Below are 23,269 nucleotides of genomic sequence, written 5' to 3' on the forward strand. Positions count from 1 at the left end.
GAGGTCCTGGGTAATGGAAAGTCAAGAAGAAAGCTAGGAAAGAAAACAGCTAATTTAGTTTTTAGTTGTGAAGTTTTTGTTTATTTAAGAATAATGAATACCATTAGGGCAGAATGTTGTATATGTTGTAAGAAGTGGGTTATGTTTTTGCTTAACTTTGTTAGAAGGGAGGCTTGATTTGTGTAGGGGGAGGGGATTATTTCCAGAAATGACTGTGACATAAAAACAAAGGACATTAATTAAACTAGTTTTTTTTAAAAATGAATGATGAGTCCCAAGAAGAAAAGTGGAAAAAGAAGAGGAGGGGGAAAATGAAAAGGAGCAAATGGAGAAGTTAAGAAGGAGGGAAAGTAAGTGAGGAGAAATAAATGTAGAGGGAAGGATGACTGTTACGTCTTAGCAGAAATTAACTAAACATGAGATTCTTCTTCTTGTCAAGACAAACTCCTTTATATGCACAAGGGCTCCTTTTCCATTCAGTCATTTCCAGCAGACTGCCTCCTCCACCATCCCCACTCACTAATTTTCAATCCCTTCCTATCTACAGACTGCTTCTCTACTGCCTTCAAACATGCCGATGTCTCCTTCATCCTCAAAAAAAACACCTCTCTTGATCCATCCATCCCTCCTGGATATTATCCCATATCTCTCTTCTCTTTTATGTTGAAACTCTTCTAGAGGACCATCTACAGTACGAGTTTCCATTTCATTTTCTCTGACTTTCTTCTTAACTCTACAGTATGGCTTTATTAAGACTAGTACCTCTGGTGTGAGGGCTGGTGAGTCCTTTTTAGGACTGCTTTCCAACATTTAGTATCCACCAGTTCCACCTAACTCTCCCTGTGACTCCAAGAAGCTGGAGCATCCCAGTAAACCATTTTGGCAGACAGACTAAACCAGGTTGAGGGTGACTGAGGGGTCTCAAACCCATTGGTGAGTTAGGGGTGTGTCTATCCCAAGCATATGAAGACTTGCCCTGGTGGAATGGACAGATGAGAACAGTTTGTCCCAATGGCAATGAAGGCATCTGAAGCAGGTGCTGTGGAACGTTTAGAGTTTGGTTAGACATCAGAGACCAGGGTCATCCTCTGCATCTTGAGCCACCACCAGTTGTCTTCACACTCTCCTGCCACTGGACTGTGATAACTGTGGAAGAGAGAGTGAGGTAAACGACTTAGTGAAATTCTGCCTCACTTGAATCCAATTTATGCACGAATCAAAAAACAACACCCATTCCATTTTACCTATCTCAAAGTTCTGTGGTGACAGGGAAGTGATGAAGCAGCAGGTGCGGATACCTTGGGAGCTGTACTCATAGTCCTCTACCCAGACAGCCCAGGCCACAGGGTTGTCTTCTCATTGGAAGCAGCAATGAGATTCAGCAGCCCTGAGTATCTGAGCAGCCTTTTAAGGATCTCCCTGCTCATCTCTTGGTGTGAGGAAGAGGCTAGAAAAGGTGCCCTAGAAATTGTCTGCTTACTCTACCTTAGCCTGATTGCTGAGGCAGGCAGAGAGCCCACCCTGCAGTCAACCACACCCCAAATGTCAAATTTAGCAACTCCACCCCAAATGTTCACATGGACTATTTTTGCCTGACCTATGGTAGAGCATTCTGAGTTTGTATTGGTCTGAACAGCTACAGCGGGACACATTGTAACTTGACTCTAACCATAGTGATGTCATTTTGGTCCTCTGAGAATGAAGGACAACACCCATTCAGTTGAAAAGTACTCCCTCCAAACTTACCAAATATCTTCTAATTGACAAATCTGATGGCCTTTTCTCAGTTCTTATCCTTCTTGACCTCTCTTTAGCCTTTGACAATATCAGTCACCCTTTTCTACTTGATACCATCTTCTCTCTAGGTTTTTATGACACTACTTTTTCCTGGTTCTCTTATTTATTTAACTACTCCTCAGTCACCTTTGCTAGATTTGCGTCTACGTCATACCATTTATCGTTGGGTGCCCCACAGGGCAACATCCTAGGCCTCTTCTCTTCTCCCCATATACTATTTCATTTGGTGATCTCATCAGCTTCCATAGATTCAGTTATTATCTCCATGATGATAATTCGCAGATCTACTTATCTAATCTAAAACTCTCTACTTGCCTCCAGTCCCACATATCTAACTGCCTAATAATGAATGTCTCTACACCATGTTCTACAGACACCTTAAACTCACCATGTCCAAAACTGAATTCGTTATTTTTCCCCTGCAAAACCCTTCCCTTTTCTTAACTTCCCTTACTGTTGAGGGTAGCACCATCCTCCCAGTCACCCAGGCTTGCAACTTAAATATCATTCTCATCTCCTCATTCTCTCACATCCCCCTCCTCCCAATCCAATTGGTTGTCAAGGCTTATTTTTTTTTTTGCCTTTGTAAAGTCTCCTCTGACAGTACTTCCATCCTGTTTAAGGTCCTGCCCACCTCATACATGGATTTTTATAGAGTCTGATGGTTTGTCTGCCTGCCACAAGTCTCCCCCTACTCCAGTTCATCTTCTACTCAGCCTTCAGTGACCTTGCTAAAGCACAGTTCCAACCCCTACTTACCTCCAGGATCACACATAAAATTACCTGTTTGTTGTTCAAATCCCTTCATAATCTGTCCATATTTACCTTTTGAATCTTCTTACACCTTGCACCCTCCATCCCCCATGTACTCTGAGATCCAAAGGACACCGACTTCTGTGTTCTTCCTCAAACAAGACACTCCATTTCCCACCTCCAGACATTTTCACTGACTGTCTTCTGCGCCCCACCCCTCATCCCCCAAGCCTGGAAGTCTCTCCTTCCTTCTCACTACCTTCTGGCTTCTCTGACTTCCCTCAAATCCCAGCTAAAATCCCACATTCTACAGGAAGCCTTTCCTGATCCCCTTTTATTCTAGTGCCTTCTGTCTGGACATTGTCTCTAATGTGTCCTATCTAGAATCTTTGTCAATAGTTGTTTATTGCATGTTGTCTCCCCATTAAACTGTGAACTCCCTGAGAGCAGAGGCTGTCTTTTACTGTTTCTTTGTATTCCCAGAGTTTAGCACAGTGTCTGGCACATAGGAGGCGCTTAATAAATATTTACTGACTGACTGACTATTCATGCATTTATGGAATAGTAGACTCATAAATCTCTGAAGGAGATTCCTACTTGGATGGCCTTATCATGGCATGAAGCTAAACCTGGGTCCTCCAGCGGTTCAGATGATGGTGGTGGTGATAACAATGATGATGCTCCATGTAATTTCTTACACTGTTCCTTTTGGCTAGTGGCAGACAATGTTTTCATCTTTTTAACAGATGGAGATTTAGATATAAAGAAAGCTCTTCCTACCTCCACAATGTCCCTCTCTCCTCCTACACCCCATGCCCACCTTCCACACTGTTGGAAGGCTAATTTCCCTTATGCATAAATGTGATCATTTGCTTATTTTATTCAGATATCTTTAGTGGATTAATCCCTGTTGCCAACTAGATAAAGTTCAATTTCTTAGCCAGGTATTCAAGACTTTCCACAATGGGCTACTGCCCTATCTTTCCAGCCTTGTGTCATACTACTGATCACCATGCTCCAACTATATTGGTCTGTTCATACTTGGCAGGCTCTGGGTCTTTGCCCATGCTATTCCTGGTACCTGAGATATTTTCCCTACTTTTCTTTGCCTGTTAGATTTCTATTCGTCATTTAAAGCCCAGCCCAAGTGCAATATCTTCCTTGATCCCCATCCATCTCTCCCTCACCAGCCCATAATCAACATTTTCTCAGAGGTAGTAGCAGGAATACCAGACTCATGAAGACCATAGTTGAAACTCCACCACTGACATGTGACCAGTGGCAATTCACCTAACCTCTCAGCCTGAGTTTCCTCATCTGTGAAATAGGAATAATAATACCTCTAGTATTATTCACAAGAAGGTGGTGAGGATCAAATGAGATAATGTATCTACAACATTTTTTCAAACTTTAAAGTGTTACACAAATATCAGCTGTGATTATTTGTATCTCCCTAATGAACATAGCAAGTAATACATATTTTACACATCTGTACTTATATCATACCTACTACTAGTCTATAAATTCAATGAAGGCAGGAATCCTGTCTTATATAAGCTTCGTGTCTTCACATAACACAGTGCTCTGTATACTATAGATACTTAATAAATTCATATCGAGTTAAATTATCTCTCTGTTAGAAACTTGAAAAACTTATTTCTTTCCTAAACCTTTCTACCTAATCCTCATTATTTCATAATGCTTCACTTGCCCATCTCTTATTCATTTAGGTTTTATAGTTATTGGTGTATGTGTCATTTATTCATATAAGACTTCAAGTAGCACTAGGGTGGGAACTGTACCTCATTTTAAAACTTTGCATTTCCCCAGGACCTATGATGGCAGTGCTGCACTTAGTAGATATTTTAATAAGTGTGTATTAAATTGAATGGAATAAAGATTGTGTAAATTGGGGGAAAGTAAGGAGTTAAAAAAAATCACCTGGGTGTGGACCAGAGAGGAAAGGGCATTAATTCATGTCAACAAGTTCCTTTCCCACCTCCCACTCCCCCAAAAAGCTAATTCAATACTAGGCTGCTTTAAGAAAGACATATTGTCCAGAACATTAAAGATGAACCAGAAGCATCTGTCATCATCGAGTCGAGTCATGGATGGATGTCTCTCTTCCACAACCTGTCCTTCTTCTCCTCATTGTCCAGTTCCTGCCAGGTACAAGGCACCCACTGTTAGCTAAATGCTGACCCCCTCTTCTCTCCCTCTGCTATTTGCCCTGCTGCTTTCTCTGTCAGAATCTAAGAACAACCTGGCCTTAGATTATGACATCCATGGAGGCAGGAATTGTCTCCATTTTCTCTTTGTAATTAGTCCCAAAGCTTAGAACTGTGCTTCATAAATAATCTTCCAGCCCACTCCATGCCACTAAGAATGGTGATAATCCCACTGTTATTTGCCCAGGTCAGCTCATCTCTGATCCATTGCATTCAGTTCTGGTGCCACATTTTAGGAAAGACATTGCCAAGGAAAGTTTCCAGAAAAGGGTAACCAGTATGGTGAAGGGATCAAAAACCATAATGTTTATATGAATATATGTGTGTATGAATACATATATATACTATACATATATGTGATTATGAGCATATATATATACTATACAAACATATGCAAATGCATATACATCTTTAAGGTTTTCAAAATATTATCCACATCTATCTATCTATCTATCTATAAAACATGTTGAAATTTAGGCCAAAATACATTATATATATGTAAAATACACTTACGTGTGTGTGTATGTGCATACATATATGTGTATGTGTGTGTGTAGAGAGAGATAATAGTTTTTATCTTCACAAAAAAATCTGGTAGCTGCCATTATCATCCTCATTTTACAAATGAAGAAACTGAGGTAAGTAGTGATTAAGTGTCTTGTTTAGGATCTCATAGTCACTAGGTATTGGAATGAGCATTTGAACTCAGGTCTTCCTGTTTTCAAGTATTCTTCCCTCCCTCCACCAAGTATTTTAACCCCTATGAAAGAATGAACAGTGTTTCGTCCAAAAAAGACAGGATTTAGGGGTTGGAGGTGGGGATGTCATTATCACTGCCCCTCAGGGCTTTTATGCAGAAGAGCATTTGGCTCACATTGCTTGACCTCAGATGACAGAACTAGGAATAGTGGGGGCAGTTAGATGGGTAGATTTTATGTATACATATACACATACATATATATATATATATGTATATATCATCCATCTATCCATCCATCTATCTGTCTATCTATCTGTCTGTCTATCTATCTATCTATCAATGTCTTGGGGCTTGCTAGAAGGAAACAAATTTCCTATTATTTAGGGCTGGACAATTATTTAGACTGGGATACCTTGGGAGGTTTTCAAAGGGAGGTTGGATAACCACTTGTCTGGGAATTCTCTCATTTAGGTTTGGATAGGGCTAGATGGTCTTTGAGATCCTTCCCCATGCTCAGATTCTGTCATTCTGTGGCTTGCTTAAAGTCAGAGTTATTAAAAGATCCAAGTCCAGAGCTCTAAAGTCTCCTTGGGTGGGCATTTTACATGAAGAACCCTCCTGTGTATTTCTAAATTGCTCTCTTAAATGAAAGAAGCTGTTTTAATGAATCAGCAGTTCTTTGTATTTTGAATTAAAAAATAAAAATAAATATTAATGAGCCAGCAATTGTAACATGTAAACATCCCACATGGTACATATGGCACCATGTATCCAGGTATTTCCAAGGGAATTGCAGGTGCTGACTGGTCTTTCAAGAGCCCTGGGCAAACACACACACAAATATATATATATCCATACACACACACACACACACACACACACACACACACACACACATATATGCGCACACGTATTCAAAGATGCATATATATGCATCTATATAGATATCAAGATATGTATATATGATATATAATCTTATTTAGGTACATGTACAGATACACATATACAAACATATTCAAAGATTCATGAATATATACATACATACAACTATATGCAAATATAAACTATACATCTTATGCGTGTGTATACACATTATATATATTCACATACATGCATATATACACACACATACATATACCTAGATGCAAAGATGCATACGCTCAGGGAAGTTCTTAGATTCTGTCAACCCATTAGTAATTGACATCAGCAGTTACATCAGGGAACACTTAGAGAGAACATAGAATATGTTCTTGTAGTTTAGGAAGTGCAAAGCACATATTCCTGACCTCTAAGAGGTCAGAATCTAACAGATATGAGACTTTCTAGCCATAATCACTTGCCTAAAGTGTTCCTCAGGAAGCCCTTTATAGAGCAGTTTTATCATCTGCTAATATTGTTGGGTCAACCTAGACTGGACAAGACCACAAGGGACTACTTTTTTTTCTTCTAGCAGATTTCTATAATCATGCCACTCCTCAAGATGGCACAGTGGATAGATTGTTGGTCCTGAGTTCAAATTCCACCTCAGGCACTTGTTAGCTGTGTGACACTGTGCACTTAACTTCTGTCTGCCTCAGTTTCCTCATCTGTAAAATGGGGATAATAATAGCACCATCCTCCTTGTGAGGATCAAATGAGTTATTATTTGTAAAAGTGTTATCGCAAACCTTGAACTATTAAAATGCTAGTTATTATTATTTTCAAATCTCCTATCACCTCCTTTTTGGCTCACCCTACAAAGCATAGACTTCTGATCCTGGCACTCCAGGCCCCAGGGCTAATCTATCCCTATAGCCAAATTTTAGAGTATTCCCCTTTTACAAGATGCAGTTTTACAAAGAAAATGCTGGATTTGCCATCAGAGGATTCAAAAGCAGAGTCTGTTTCTTACTATCTGTGTGACGCTTGGGAAAGTCACTTTGCTTTTTTAGGAAAAAATTTACTTATCTGCAAAATGACTGCTAAGGTCCCTTCTAGTTCCAATTCCTATTCTTGGTCCTCTGATTAGCCCCAAAGTAAAGTGAAGGGGAACATCAAGAAAAGAAAGATCCCAGCTCATAGATCATAGAGCCCCAGGAAGTACAAACTTGAAGCTCTTTCCTACTGGGGCTATTTTTCCCAGAATTAGTATGCTTTCTTCCCCTGCAGTCTACCACCCCAACCCCTAACTTTTTTTTTCTATGAAAATTGTTTGCAAGTCACTTTCTAGTTTAAACCAGTCAAGGTTTTCCAGGCAACACAGAATGACTCCTTCCACTGTTCCCACGTTCCCACCCCATCCTTTTCAGACTCAAAACTTAACACCTCATTCTGGGGAATGAAAGAGTTGGAAAAACATTGGAAAGGAAAAAAAAAATTGAGGACAATTTTTATTTGGTTTTGTTCTGTTTTGTGTTTAGGTGCTGTGGGAGGGACCTTTGACTGCCCAGCTCAATCTCCTCAGCCTCTTTCTATTGCTTAGGAACAGCTTTCCCTCTGAAATAATAACTTGCTTTTCTGCTGTACTTCAAGGTTAACAAAGCACTTTATCCACAGCAACTGTGAAAGGAAGACAGTATAAGCATCACTATATCCATTTTATAGATGAGAAAACAGAGACTCGGATAAGCTAAGTGACTTAATCTCACAAAGTCAGGAGCTGCTAGTTAGAAGAATAGTGTGGCATGGTGGTTGGAGTATCAGATGGAGGCTGGAAAAACTGGGTTCAAATGTTACCTCTCCAACTATGAACCATATGACCATAGGCAAATCTCTTCTGGATCTCAGTTTTCTCAGCTGTAAAATAGGATAGGATAACATTACCACAACATCGCAATGCTTTGTAAATGATAAAAATGCTTTGTGGCTGTTAGTTATTTTAGTGCTGGGGTTCTTAATTTTTTTAATATCCTTGATCCCTTTGGCAATCTGGTGAAGGCTGTGGATCCCTTTGAAGAATTGTTTTTAAAGTGTTCAGTTGTTTCACCTGAGACTGACTTTTGTGACCTTATTTGGGGTTTTCTTGGCAAAGATACTGAAATGGTTTGTCATTTCCTCATTTTACAGATAAAGAAACTGAGGCATTCGGGGTTAAGTGACTTACCCAGGATGACACAGCTAGCAATTGTATGAGGCCAGAATTGAACTCAAGGAGATGCATCTTCAAGCAGCTAGGTGGTGAAGTGGATAGAGTGTTGGGCCTGGGGTTAGGAAGACTCATCTTCCTGAGTTCAAATCCGGCCTCAGACTTCTCATGAAGTGTTGGACGTGACTGAAGCAACTCAACAGCAACCAATGAGTCTTTCTGACTCTAGGCAAGATACTCTATCCACTGTGCTACCTCACTGCCCTATGTTTTTAAATGCATAAAATGAAATACGAAGAATTATGAAGGGGTCCAATGATATTGAAATACAGTCATCAAAATATGTATATATAGATTTAAAAGGTCCACACAGACCCCATGCCGGGGGCCCCTGTTTTGATAATGCAGATCTGTAGTGACGTGAGTTGTTTTTTTTTTTTTTGTCCTTCATGTCATTTTAAACTGAGTTTTACAGTATAGTTCAGACACTAGCCTCACATTTACTTACTGAAGTGGCCTTGGAAAGTTTTTAAAGCTTGTTCCCAATGGAGCCTGCAGAATTTCCAAGCATAGAACACCACTTAGTTTTTGCCAAAGCTGGCAAACACATGAGGACAGAATAAACTTTTAAGTAAAACAATGAAAACTTATTATGGTTTTGTGACTCGTACACCAGAGTCCAGCAGGAATAGCCTTATTTTCAGAAAAGGAGCTTAGACAAAAAGAAGGGAGTGGGGTGAGAAGGAGCTAGATTTTTGTCGTCCCCTTGATTGAATTGAATCTCAAGGTCAAGAATCAACAGAAGGGAATGAGGAGAGGTAAAGGGCAGGGAAGAGCCCCTGGTAACTTTGGAGTCAGAGGTTTAATTGTTGAGTCGTTTTCGTCATTTCCGACTCTTTGTGACCCCATTTGGGGTTTTCTTGGAAAAAATACTGGAGTGGTTTACCATTTCCTTCTCTAGCTCATTGTACACAGTAAGGATCTGACTTACCAGGATCACATAGCTAGAAAGTGTCTGAGATAGGATTTGAAATCATGTCTTCCTGACTTCAGGCCCAACGCTCTATCCACTGTGCTACCCAGCTGCCCACTGGAGGCAGGGAACCAGGCTTCAAATGGAAACTCTTCTAATTACCACTGTGGTGATCTTGAGAAGGGCAGTTAGTTGGCACAATGAATCAAGCACTAGGCCTAGAAGCAGGAAGACCCTGGTTCATATTTGGCCTTACTTACCAGCTGGGCAAGTCACTTAACCCCGCTTGCTTCAGTTTCCTTATCTGTAAAAATGAGCTGGAGAAGGAAATGGCAAACCAGTCCAATAGCTCTGCCAAGAAAATGCCAGAAGGGTCGCCAAGAGTCAAACATGGGTGAACAACAACAGTCTTGAGAGAGTCATTTAACCTCCATGGGGTCTCAGTTTCTCCATCAGTACACAAGGATTTTAGACTAGAAACAGGGTATCTTAAACTTTCCACTCATAACCCCTGCAGCACTTCTTAAACTGTTTAAACTAGAGGATTTCTTTCAAGGTTCTTTCCAGCTCTGTTACTTGAATCATCCTCTGACTCCAAAAAGATGTTGGAAGGAGCATTAAGATTCAACAAAGCCGGGTTAATAGGTCTGGCTTTCTGCAGCTGATTAGCTCTGTGACTTTGGGTAGAACTGCTTCCTTCCATGGTGCCTCAGATTCCCCTTTTCTGGGATGAGAGAATTGAACTACCGATTGAGGAGATGGGGGTGGGGAAGCAAACTACTGACAGCTGCCTGTTTTTATACACCTGTGGACTGAGGGTGAGGTGTTGTTTTTTTTTACCATCTTAAAAATGAAGTTGTGGTACTTAAAAATGTAAAAGCAAAACCCAACATTCTTAGCTCATAGGCCATATAAAAACAGACGGAGGACTAGATTTTGTCCTCTGGTTGTATTTTGCCAAATCCAGAACTACATGGTCTCTAGAGTCCCTTGCAACTCATATATTCCATGGTTCTGTAGCTCTGACTTGGTCAGATTTCTTTTCTTGTTTTTGTCCATGCTGTTCTTATATGGTCACTTAAAAAAAAAAAAACCCTCAATAACAACAAATCCTTCAAATTAAATAAAAAGAAAAAACCTTAGATGTGGAGTCCAAAGTGGACTTTTTTCTTAGGAGTAAAAAGGCAGCTAAGTGGCTCAGCAGGTAGAGTACTAGATATGGAGTCAGGAAGATTTGAGTTTGAATGCTGCCTAACTTACTAGCTTTGTGACCCTGGGTAAGTTATTTGACCTCTCTCAGCCTCAATTTCCTCATCTGTAAAATGGGGATAATAGTAGCACCTACTTTCAGGGGTTGTTGTGAGGATCAAATGAGATAACATATATAGTGTTTTACAAACCTTTAAGTGCTTACATAAATATTAGTAATAATTATTTTCTCCTCCTCTTCACCAATCGCATTTTTTTCTCAATCAAGCTACTGTAACTACATTAGCTAATGTTCATTTCTTCCTTAGTGTCTTCCCTTTGAACTGAATGTCCAAAGGTTAGTCAGGGGCCCAGGAGAAGAAGATATTTATCTACTTTATTCTTTAGAGATTTTTCTTCATGGCCATCTGACAGAGAATGTGTGTCTCTTTCTACAGTATCCTTTCAGGCTTTGCCAGGTTATCATTCTGTTTGGGAATCACTGTTGAAATCATACGACCCATTTTGGTGATGGTTAAGTCCCAACTTGTCAGACAGGCCAAATGGTTATTCATAGGATGTTTTCCCTCTCCCATGGATCAAAGGACGTTGGTTGTAGTTTAGGAAGGGCCATATGCTAGGGTTCTTTTTACAACATAGGGGAAAGAAGCATGATGCATGATGTCCCTAACCCTACATTTCAAACTAAATCTGGGGAGTAGAAGTGAAGATAGATAGGACAGAAATGGACTTCTCCATCTACAAATGATTCATGATTCATTCAGTTAGAAAACACTTATTGTTGAATGAATGAATGAATGAAATAAGAGTGAAGAATGAAATAATTTAAACTTGAACAAACAGCACCCACTATTTGTCAGGCACTGTAGGGGTGTGAGAGAAATAGAAAGACAAAACTGAAACGATCCTGTCTTCAAGATCCTATATTCTAGAGGGGACAGGGAGAGGAAGGCATAACACACATAACATAACACAGATTCGTAAATGCAAAATGCATACAAAGTTAAGTTCTCAAAGAAAATGATTTTATTTATTCACATAACCTCTTCTCTCCACAGGGCCTCTTCCCACTCTTGCTAGAGGCAAATTCTCTCTGCCAAAATTTCCTCTCAGGTGAGTTTTTTTGCAGCCATGTTCATAATAAAAGTAGACATCTTAAACAAATCACTTGGCTTCCAGCAGGGCTGTTTGATACGTCAATATATGCTTGATTTGTCCTCTGTTTACCTCCCTAGCTGCCTCGTACTGTTACTACCCAAACTGGTGGGATGTTTTTGCATAGGTTTTCCTGATCAGACCCTCGGTGAGAAAACCTCTTGGCTCCTTCATACAGAGAGAAGGCTGAGGATTGATGCTGGGAGTAGCTCAAGGCCATCCAGTTTGTCAGGGCCTGGTTCAAAGAGCTCTCTTTAAGGCACTGAGGACAAGGCTTTGTCATCTGGGAACAAAATGAACCATAGTAGCCACACCCAGGTAACTAATAGCATTGAGGAGCACCACTTATGACTAATATGGATGTCATATGCAGAGTCCTTTAATCTAGTTATGGAGAAAGGAGGAAGCAGTAGAATCTCAGATGAACAAAGAAGCCCAGAGGTGGCTCTGAGTGTGTCTGGACCCTAACTTATTGGGCATTAGCCAAAGGGTAGAAGACTTGGTTTAGACAGCATATCTTCCTTATAACATTCACCCAGCATCCCTGGCAAGATGGGATCCCCCTGAGGTCTCAAAAGCCATCAAATATCGGCCCCTCAGTTTACAAATAAGGAAACTGAGGCCATGAGACTCAGTTATGTTTCCCTGGGTTACACAGGCACTGTGGGAGGTGGAATTTGAATGTAAGTCTTCTGACAGCACAGTGAATGTTCTTTCTACTCTATAAAGCAGCCTCCCAACAGTGGGAGCTTGATGCAAATCACAACATATTCTCTCCTCACCCACCAACCATCCTCCATCTTTATTCAGGAAAAATCAGGTTCAAAGGAGACTTGAAGGGGAAAAGAAATGACATAGGGTCTATCTTAGGTGTGAGTTCCTGGGTTATTTCTTTTTTTTTTTGGCTTCATGTCTCTAGCTCCTAGGACAGTGCCTAGACATGGCAGTTGCTTAATTGAATATGTACGGAATTGGATTACATTGAATTGAATGCATGCAAATATATGACTAAGTCTATTCTTTTGCCTTGGAAAGGTATAGAGGTTGATGGGAGATATATGTAAATATGAGACTCAGATCTCTCTTAGCAGCTTATCAGAAAACTAAGTCTTCACCAAATTATAACCCTTGTTGGTCAATTGTGACCCCATTTGGGGTTTTTTTGGCAAAGATACTGGAGTGGTTTCCCATTTCTTTCTTCAGCTCATTTTATAGATGAAGAAACTGAGGTAACCAGGGTAAAGTGGCTTGCCCAGCATCACACAGCTAGTAAGTGTCTGAGGTCAGATTTGAACTCAGGACGATGAGTCTTCCTGACTCCAGGACTGGTGCTATGTGCATTGTACCATGTAGCCAACTGAGGTACATAGCCCAGCCACCATCATCTTCGCCCATCCCAGTCCAGATTTGATGAGGGAGAAAGCCAGAACTCTATCTAGAAGTGAATTTTCTAGATTAGCTAGAAATCCATGAATTTCATCTTACCCCTCTCCCACGTTCCCAGTAATAACAAGGAGTTAGATGACCTCCATCCCAGGTGCAGCGTTTCGGGTTTACAGGACGCATAATAACAGATTTCCCTCGTTTGCTATTCCTGGTTACGCATTTATGCTTCGAGTCTATTGCACTTTGTAACCTTTTATGAAGAGGAGAGTCCCAGGACCGGAGATTGAGAAACAGAGCATTTAGATTCCAGGCAAATCTGTGCTAATCCTGAGAGAGCCTTGCTCCTGTTCTTTAAGGGTAGGATTCTTTTGGGTCACCAACAGGAAATACACAGTGTCCCCAAACAATCATGGTTTTCTATTTCTGTTGATTGCACTTCTGTGAAGTTAAGATATTTTCCTTTTATGTTTTTTTCCCCAATTTCCCTGCTCCCCAGGCTTCTTCTCCATCCTCTGAACTGACAATGAAATCATACCGCAAGTTGCCTACCCGTATGACTCATGCCCCTGGTCCTCATGGAGAGGAGGAAGAAGAAGAGGAAGAGGAGGGAAGCGAGCCTGGCTCCCCTGCTGCCAAGAAGACCCTGTTCCTCAGGTGGCAGTACCTAGGGGCTGTTGTGATAGTGGGAGCTGCCCTGTTGGGGGGCACCTTCTGGGCCATCAGTGTGAGGAGACTTCCTGTGAAGTCTCCAGGGAAGTGTATCTCTGTTCCTGAGTCCCAACGATTTGACTGCTACCCTGAACGAGACACAGTGGTGACCCCAGAACTCTGTCAGAAGAGAGGTTGTTGCTTCCTGCAGAGCAACAGCCAGGGAGGACCACCCTGGTGCTTCTACCCCCCTGATTTCCCCAGCTACACCTTGAAAACATTGAACAGGACTGAGCTAGGTTTCCTGGGTGTGCTGATGAGGACAGTGAAGACCTATTACCCCCACGATGTGCTAGAGTTACAGCTGCAGGTAGATTTGGAGACAGACACACGGCTACACATCAAGGTGGGAGAATTATGTCTTTCTCTTCATCATAGCATGGTAGAATCATAAATTTAGAGATAGAAGGTAACTTGGGGATCTCAGTCTAGTCCAGCTCCCTCACCTTAAAAATGTGGAAACTAAGGCCTAATGAGATGAAATGACTTTCTCAAGGACACATAGAGCAGCAAGGGGGTGAAGTGGATAGAGTGCCAGACCTGGAGTCAGGAAGAATCACCTTCCTGAGTACAAATCCAGCCTCAGTCACTCATGGGCAAGTCACTCATACTCGCTTGCCTCAGTTTCCTCATCTGTAAAATGAGCTGGAGAAGGAAATGGCAAACCACTCCCCTATCTCAGCCAAGAAAACCCCCAATGAGGCCACGAAGAGTTGGACATGACTGAAAGTAACTAAATAACAATGTCCCACAGGTCACTAAGCATCGGAACAAGGATTTGAACCTTGTCCTCTTGACTCGAAGTGTGTGACACTGAGGTCACTTGGAGCTTTTCTCCAGATCTAATGTTAAAGTCTTCCTGACTTCAAAATGATAAGTTTAACTTTAAGTGTGATGTAACAATGCATAAAAATCTGCCTCCACCTCTCCTAGCTTCTTTTCTCCCCATCTCAACCCTCAACCCAGAAATGGAAGGGAACGTGGTATGGACCTATAATTTCCCTGCTCTAAAGAGGCAGTTAGGTAGCTCAGTGGATAGAGTACTGCACCTAGAGTCCCAAAGACTTGGGTTCAAATCCGGCCTTAGACATTTACTAGCTGTGGCACCCTGGACAAGTCACTTAACCTCTGTGTGTCTTAATTGACTGGAAAAGGAAATGGCAAACTATTCTTTTTGCCAAGAAAACCCCATGGACAGTTTGGTCCATGGGGTCACGAAGAGTCAGATATGACTGAACAACCACAAGGAACTCCAGGTGAGAAAATTCCCTCTAGCAAGCTTGTCAACATATGCAAATTATGGTCTTGACGTATTGCCTGGTGGCACTGATATACCCGGACTTGCCCAAGGTCCCATAGCCAGTATATGTCAGAGGCAGCTTGAACCCTGATGAACAAGCCAATTACAAAGGTCTGGATCCATGATTTCAATGGAGAACATCTCATCTAGAAATGCACTTCACTGATGTTGGTCAGTCACTGGTCTTGTCATCTTAGATGCAGCTGTCTGGGGTCATTGAAAGATTTGGTGACTTAACTCGCTTGTGGCCACACAGCCAGTGTGTGTCAAAGGGGGGACCTAAAATTGGGAATTAGCTTGTCTCCAAGCTTTCACCCAGAATATATGCTGTGGACAATTTTCTCTTGATCTCAGCTACTTTGCACTTCACTCTGTTAATGTGACTGGCAACTTTCAGATGAGGTCAGGAAGACTGTTTCTGGGAGATAGGAGAAATGAGATGGTGGTGTGGAGAAAAAGGAAAAGGGACAAGGTGGGGGTGGGGTGGCTATTCATCTGTTTGCCTCAGGAGACTCAGCAGATTCCCTTATCTCTCTACTCCCCACTCCACTGCAAGCAGCCTCTCTCTGGGCCCCGTTTCTACTTTCCACATGTGAGCATGTGTGTCCCATCTGAATGCCACACGGTCACTTCTGCTGTCTTTCTCTTTGTCACAGCTGACTGATCCCAACAACTCCAGATTTGAGGTGCCTCTGGAAGTTCTACCAGCCATGAAAAAAGCAGAGAATCCTCTCTACAGCCTTGATTTCTCCAGGGATCCCTTTGGGATTTTGGTGAAACGTCGGGGGTCAGGAGTTGTATTGTGAGACTTTCCTCTGGTTTTTCTCTTTCTCCATTTGAGAGTGTTTGCATATGTTCTCCTTCCACCATTTTTGTAAAGGCCTGCAGCCCTGATCTACCTGTTCCTGAGGATGCCCCTGAAAGGAGTGGGTTAGTTTATCATCAGACTTTGACTCAGGTTTTTAGGTCCAACCTCACATTGGCCCAGATAGCATACTGCACTCTAGAGCAGTATAGAGTACTAGAGAATTCATGTCAAATTCTAACCATATTAAAATATAAGTGGGAAATGTTTAACAAAAATAAGCAAAAATGCAGTAAGACATAGACAATGTTAATTTGTGGTTTTCTAAGTCATTTGCAGCCTTCAGGGATCTGTTTTCAAATATGATACCATTGCTCTAGAGTACTGAATGACCTATAAGGTTAGAAACATCTTAGAGAAGAGATCTCTCACCATTTCCCCTTGACCTTTGTTTATTTATAGAAGACCTCTTTTGCTCACAGCCAATGAATTGAGTTCACTGCAGGTCTTTTACTATCTTGAGGGCTAATTGCTTTCATACAATTTAGGAAAGATGTTATGTCTTGGAGAGAAGCAGCCATGTGGCATAGTAGATTGATTACTGGACTTAGAATCAGGAAAATCTGAGTTCAAATCCTACCTCAGACACATACTAGTTGTGTGACCCTGGGCAAGTCATTTAACTTCTAACATTTTCTCATCTATAAATTGAGGATAACAACAGCACCCACCTCACAGGGTTGTTCTGAGGATCAACTGAGATAATATAAGTAATGAGCTTTGCAAACCTTAAAAAGCCATAAAAATGTTAGCTATTTATTATTAATCTCAGCAGAAGGGGATCTTAGAGATCAAAAAATCATAGACTGTTTGAGCTAGAAGGGACTGTATAGGCTGTATAATCCCACCCTCTAACTTTACAAAAGAAGAAATTGAAACCCAAAGAAATTAGATGGCTTGCTCAAGTTGATCAATTCAGTTGATCTGTGAAGAGCTGGTTCTTGGAGCCAAGTCTTCTGACTTCTTCCAGTCTGGCGATCTTCCACCTCTGCCCCACTACCTTCAGCAGTGTATAAGGAAGGGAACATTCTCTCCAGGAAGCTGACTTGGGGCCAAATTTCTTTCATTTCAATCAAGTCCACTGCCTGAGAAGATACTCTGATTTGGGCAGCATCTCATCAGGTAGAGGAACCAGGGTCTGAGGAGAAGCTATGTTCCAAATCAGAAGCATACCATAACACTAGAGTCAGAAATAGCAGCCCAGAAGACAAAACCCTTGACTTTTCTCCCTCTAGTTTCTGTACATCAATTTCCTTTTGCCTTGACTGACTAGAAGTCCTTCCCTCCTTGTCCCACCTCTCCCCTTTCTCATCTTTTCCTCTGAGGGCTGAGGGTCTTCTAGCCTTGTTAGAATGGAATTCCTGCTATCCCAATTCCAACTAAAAACCTCCTCCATAGAAACTTTAATTAGCAGAGAAAACACTTGATACCTCAACTTGAGATTAGGACAGAGTCTTTCTAGCGTTAGGGTCAACCCCATTATCTCTTCTTGATACTCAATAATTGTTAAACCTACCCACTCACCCCCACCTAGACACACACACACACACACACACTTCTTTCCCCACCCTACGATCAGCTAAAGATGAATGTCCAAACGTTACTAGCATTTCTGAGTCATGGTTTGGAAACCCAATAGTGATGGCTCCTGGTTTTTCAGTGGTTGGTGAAGTCTTTACTAAATATAGTTAGCCATTGGGGAAACACTTTGGTAAATGTAATAGGCTTACCGAGATTCTTCCTTTCCTCCCCATCCATCCCACTTTCCTCCCATGATCTCCCTTCTTTGCTTCCCACATTTTTTTTATTTTCCAAAACCCTTTCCCCCAAGTTCTCTCTGTTGCTTTTCCCTCTCTCCCTTTTCATTATCTCCCTTTCTCATTCCTTCCCTCTGCCCTTCCGTATCCCACTTCTCCATCCTTCCCTACCCTTTCATACCTTTCTTCTCCAGGTTGAACACAACTGTGGCTCCATTAATCTTTGCTGACCAGTTTCTCCAAATTTCCACCGTTCTTCCATCTGAGTTCCTCTATGGGCTCGGAGAGCATCGCCATGGCTTTCTTCACCACTTCAACTGGACCACCCTGAGTTTCTGGGCCCGGGATGTCCCACCCACGGTAGCCATTTTCCATAGTCCATTTCCTACCCTCATTCCTCTTCCATTCCCCCTAACCTTCCACCCTCACCTCCCTTAGGTTATATTTTCAGTCTATGAGGCTCTTCCACGCATCCTCTGAGAGAGCCACCAGATAGCTAAGCCCTTAACCTCTTAGTGGATGGGATTATTTCCAATGAGTACTCAGCATCTAGATGTGAGGATCTGAAATTCACAGCTGAGTGTACCTTTTTCTAGTGGCCTAAGGGAGTTGAGGGAGCCTCTGGTAAGTAATTTTCTAGTTTCCCTAATAAAGTCTCTTGAGCCTTTCAAAGCCAGGAGCATCTGGTACTCCAGTTGGAAGTACGAAACTAGAGCCTTCCTGGGTTCTAGAGATTTCTAGTCTGGATATTTTGCTAATGTCCCTGCCTCTCCAGGTCTGTATACTATTCCCTAAAATTATATGGCTCCATTATTACTATTATAGGGAAAGCTTATCAGAATATTTCTGCATATAAGATCTCCTCTGATATTTCCCATTGACAGACGCATGATTTTGCATATAGAAGGAATCTTAGCAATCATTTAGTATAGCCTCTTCATAGGGGCAGCTAGGTGGTACAGTGGATAGAGTGCAGGCCTGGAGTCAGGAAGATTCACTTCCTGAGTTCAAATCTAGCCTCAGACACCTACTAGCTGTGTAACTCTGGGCAAGTCACCTAACCTTGTTTGCCCAGTTTCCTCACATCTGTAAAGTTAACTGGGGAAGGAAATGACAAACCACTGCAGTGTCTTTGCCAAGAAAACCCTAGATGGGGTCATGAGGAGTTAAAAATGATTGAATAACAAACTTCATTTTATAGTTGAGAAAACCTAGGCCCAAATAAAGGAACATCCCACAGGGAGTTAGGGATGTGTTGTTGAAACCACACTCTTTCCTGGGATCTAATATATCTATTTCTTTCAGTGCTTTTCTTTTTCTCCTCCCTCCCTTCTTCATTCCTATACCCTTTTCTTTCCATTGCCTTGCTCTCCTTTAAACTTAATCCCCTTTTTGCAATCTAAATCCTAAAAGCAATTCTACATCTATGTTCCCTCCCTGGGGCAAAATTATTTACATTGTGCTTAATCTTGCCTTAGGATCACTAGCCCCAGGAGTGAACTATATTCTCCCTTTGCCTGCTGTCCAGTGGTGGAGTCAGACTTCTTAAGTGGGAGCTCTATTTGGATTAACTGGAGCTAGAATGAGCTTGGAGGGACATACTGTTGACTGTTCTTGACCTACTCCTCTCCTTCCCAAACCCTTTAATCGCTTTAGGGACCCAGTAAAGGAAAAGCAAGTAGATATTCTCACCAAATTTATTTCATTCACAGGAGTCATACAACCTTTATGGGGTGCACCCTTTCTACCTGAGTATGGAGGAGGCAGGTTCTGCTCATGGTGTTTTCCTCCTGAATAGCAATGCCATGGGTAAGTTGGGACTTCTGTTTCTCTGGAGCATCTTCTTGGTGAAGTAGTCAGGATATAACAGTTCCTATGCCATTAAAATGATCAGCAAGTATCTACTGTGTGCCTGCTATGTACAAGGCCCTGTACTGGATGCCATAAGTGATAAAAAATGACTAAGACAGATTCCTTTCCCTCAAGAGACTTACAGGTTGGACCATGGCACTAAGGTATGCATGAATGAAAAGCAAAATAGCAGCAGAAGACAGCATATGTGAAAGAGACTAGATTATATGGAAGAGAAATTGGATCATGTGGAAGAGGTTAGACTTGTTTTGCTAATCAGTTAATAAGCACCTACTATTTTTTTATTTATTTAGTGCCTACTCTGCACCAAGCACCTTCCTAAGCAATAGATGTACAAAGAGGTAAAAGACGATCCCTGCTCTCAGGGAATTCAGGATAACAGGGGAGAACACATGCAAACACTTATGTACAAACAAGATAAAATGATTTTGTACTGTTGTTCAATTGTTTCTGACTCTTTGCGACCCCATTTGGGATTTGCTATTTCCTTCTCCAGCTCATTTACAGATGAGGAAACTGAGGTTAACAGGATTAAGTGACTTGCTCAGGGTTACCCAGCTAGTATGTGAGGCTGAATTTGAACTCAGGTCTTCCTAAATCCAGACTCAGTGCTCTTCCTATTTCACCACCTAGCTGCCCATCAATACAGGATAAATTGAAGGGAATATCAGGAAAGGCACTAGAATTAAGAAGGATTAGGAAGAGTTCCTCAGAGAAGCTATGATTTTAGCTGGGACTTGAAAAAAACCAGAAGGGAGAGATGAGAAAGAAAAGTCTTCCATGTATGGAGCACAGCCTGTGAAATCGCCTGGAGTCTGGAGATGGAGTGTCTTATCTGAAGAACAGCAGGGAGGCTAGTGTCACTGGTTTGAAGAGTCTGTGAGGAGTCTGAAGTGTGAGAAGACTGGAAAGGCAGGAGGGGGATAGTTTGTAAAGGGTTTTGAATACCAAACAGAGGCGTTTGTATTGGAGTGACATGGTCAGATGAGTACTTTGGGATAATTAACAGCTGAGGAAAGGTGGGCTGGAATGGGGAGAGACTTGAGGTATAGAGACCCACCAGCAGGCTACTGCAACAGTCCAAGCTTGATATGATGTGGGCTTGTGCCAGGTTGGCGGCAGTGTCAGAGGAGAGAAGGATTCTACGTGAAAGATGTTACAGAAGCAAAATCATTTAGAATGCTTAATGAATGAATGAACCCAGGAAAGAAAGGAGGGAGAACATTCTTTGTGGGGGATGCCAAAGAAAGGTTGGTTAGTTGTTACAACCAAGGCTTTCTTTTTGACTTGGTTAGATGAATGTGGAGGGTCTGGGATCTTTACTGCTGAGACCTTCTGGCCTTGGATATAAACAGAGAAGACCCCAATTTTTCAGGGCTAATTTGGGGCAAGAGAAATAGCCCAAGACTCAGAGAACTGAGTGAGACATCTGTTTCCTGACTTGGGCCTGGTTCTTTAGCAATTTCTGAGCAGTTTAACCACACACACACACACACACACACACACACACACACACACACACACACACACACACACACGTGCTGAATCATTTGCTTAAAACTCCACTTTGCCTTGTGCCCCTTCTCTGGCTCCCTGCACCTCTCCAATCCCTTCCCCCACTGCCTCAGTATCCTCAGAGAAGAAATGTTTTCAAGCCCTTGGGGCAAGGGCAGCTTCTGGGGTTTGGAGATAGAAACCCACAGTGTGCTCTGCACACAGCTGGACCCTCTTCAGGTTGAGTGGTGGCCTTTGTAGGCCTTCTTGTGAGCCAATAGCCCAACTGCTGACCAGGGGAGTGAGTTTCCTCATGCCTCCCCTCTTTCTTTGGGGATGAAATATGGCATCCTTGCCTACCTCAGAGCAGGAGTTGCTGATCTCCTGACCTAAGACTTGACTAGCAGGTGGGGAGCCATCTAGCAATGAATATGAATCTTAGTTGTAAAAATACAGCTTACTATTACCCATATTTAGACATACAGGTAGAAGGCGCAGGTTCTAGACCTGCCTTTTCCATTAATTTGTTGTGTAATTGGGCAAATCTCTTTACCTTCCTTGACTTTAGTCTCCTTATCTGTAAAATGTCATTTCCTTGATGGGAGGGACTCTTTTATTTTTGGTCCTTGCAGATCTATGGTGCCTGTCATTTATAAGTCTCTGAATAAATGCTTGTTGAATGAATAAATGCATTTAGGCAGTTAGTTGGGGTAGTGGACACAGTGCTAGAGTTGGAGTCAGGAAGACCTGAGTTCAGACTCTGCCTTGGGTACTTCCTAGCTGTGTGTCCCTCGGCAAGTCAGTTAACCTCACTCAGCCTCAGTTTCCTTATCTGTAAAATGGGTATAATAATAGCACTTACCTCAAAGGTTGTGATGAGGATCAAATGTAGTCAAATTTGTAAAGCACTCTGAAGTTTGTGGAGTGCTGAAATAAATATAAATGTTAGCTATTGCCTTCATTATTATTATGAATGAAAACACCGCCACGTCTGACATCCTTTTCAACTCTGCCATTCTCTGCTTCTCTGATACCCAGTAAAAAGTATGTTCAATAAACACACAGTGTGTTAACAGCTAACATTCATTTAAGATGTACAAAATGCTTTGTGTACATGAACCCACCTGATCCTCATAATAACCCTATGAGATAGGGAATGCATTTTAAAGATGAGGAAACAGATTTAGTGAGATGAAAGTAACTGTCCCAGCTCAGTGACTGGGCTAGAATTAGAGCCTAGGTCTCCTGGCTCCTAATTCAGTTACCTATGGAATCCTACATATCTTCAGAATTGGTCTCTTGAGTGAGCAGGTCAAGGCTTAGCGTTCCCATTTCACAGATGGGAAAAACTGCAACCCAAAAAGACTAAATGACTTTTGAATGATACATAAAGGGGTATGGTGAAGTTGACATCAGGACCCAGGACTACCAGCTGAGGAACCCAACTTTTGACTCCAAAGCTAGTTCTTTTTCCTTGGATTGTTTCTTTCTGTGTCACATAACAATTGTTAGATGAGGCAGAGGCTAGTTAGGCCCAAGTTTCCTTCTTTGAAATTTCCATACGAGCTCCTGATCTGTCCTCTAGGGCCAAACCAAACATGATCTATCTCTCTTCCACGTGGCAACCCTTCAAATGCCTGAAGGCTGCTCCTGTATCCCTTTAAGTGAAACCTCGCCAGTTCCCCTAGTTGATCTTTACAAGGACTCAAGGCCTTTCACTCCCTTGCCCTGCTCCCCTCCCCCCATCCTGCAGTTACCAGGGACGACCAATATGACCTTGCTCCAATCAGTAGCGTCAGCAGCTTCAAGCTTCCTTCCCCAAAGCCATCATCGATTACTTGCTTCTCTCCTTGAGATGACAGTCAGTATGGCATTGTGGATAGAAAGCTGGCTTTGCAGTCAGGAAGACCTAGGTTTAAGTGTCACCTCTTTCACATGCTAGTTATGTTACCTTGGCCAAATCAATTAACCTCTCAATGCTCTAGGAAACCCATTTAGACTATATATT

At 41.9% G+C, this 23,269-nt stretch overlaps 1 protein-coding gene and 1 long non-coding RNA gene across 5 annotated transcripts in view; one reads left to right on the top strand and one right to left on the bottom strand.

The window, feature by feature from the left end:
* Positions 1-23,269, top strand: part of LOC140497142 (lysosomal alpha-glucosidase-like) — a 74,305-nt gene that overhangs the window by 5,749 nt on the left and 45,287 nt on the right. For 2 of the 4 annotated variants that reach the window (XM_072597726.1, XM_072597725.1), the window contains exons 2-7: positions 11,783-11,837; positions 11,960-12,197; positions 13,762-14,319; positions 15,930-16,075; positions 18,090-18,255; positions 19,608-19,704. In XM_072597726.1, coding sequence (XP_072453827.1) covers positions 12,174-12,197; positions 13,762-14,319; positions 15,930-16,075; positions 18,090-18,255; positions 19,608-19,704 — 991 coding nt within the window. In that variant the 5' untranslated portion in view covers positions 11,783-11,837; positions 11,960-12,173. The remainder of the gene's footprint in view (positions 1-11,782; positions 11,838-11,959; positions 12,198-13,761; positions 14,320-15,929; positions 16,076-18,089; positions 18,256-19,607; positions 19,705-23,269) is intronic. The other 2 variants (XM_072597727.1, XM_072597728.1) reach the window with 1 other exon arrangement.
* On the bottom strand, positions 299-2,893 carry LOC140497146 (uncharacterized). Its single transcript, XR_011964545.1, has 2 exons — positions 2,623-2,893; positions 299-1,146 (listed from the first exon to the last, which is right to left on the bottom strand). It is a non-coding gene; the product is annotated as an uncharacterized lncRNA (long non-coding RNA).

This window comes from Notamacropus eugenii, chromosome 3 (genome assembly GCF_028372415.1).
Source record: "Notamacropus eugenii isolate mMacEug1 chromosome 3, mMacEug1.pri_v2, whole genome shotgun sequence".
NCBI classification, from domain to species: domain Eukaryota; kingdom Metazoa; phylum Chordata; class Mammalia; order Diprotodontia; family Macropodidae; genus Notamacropus; species Notamacropus eugenii.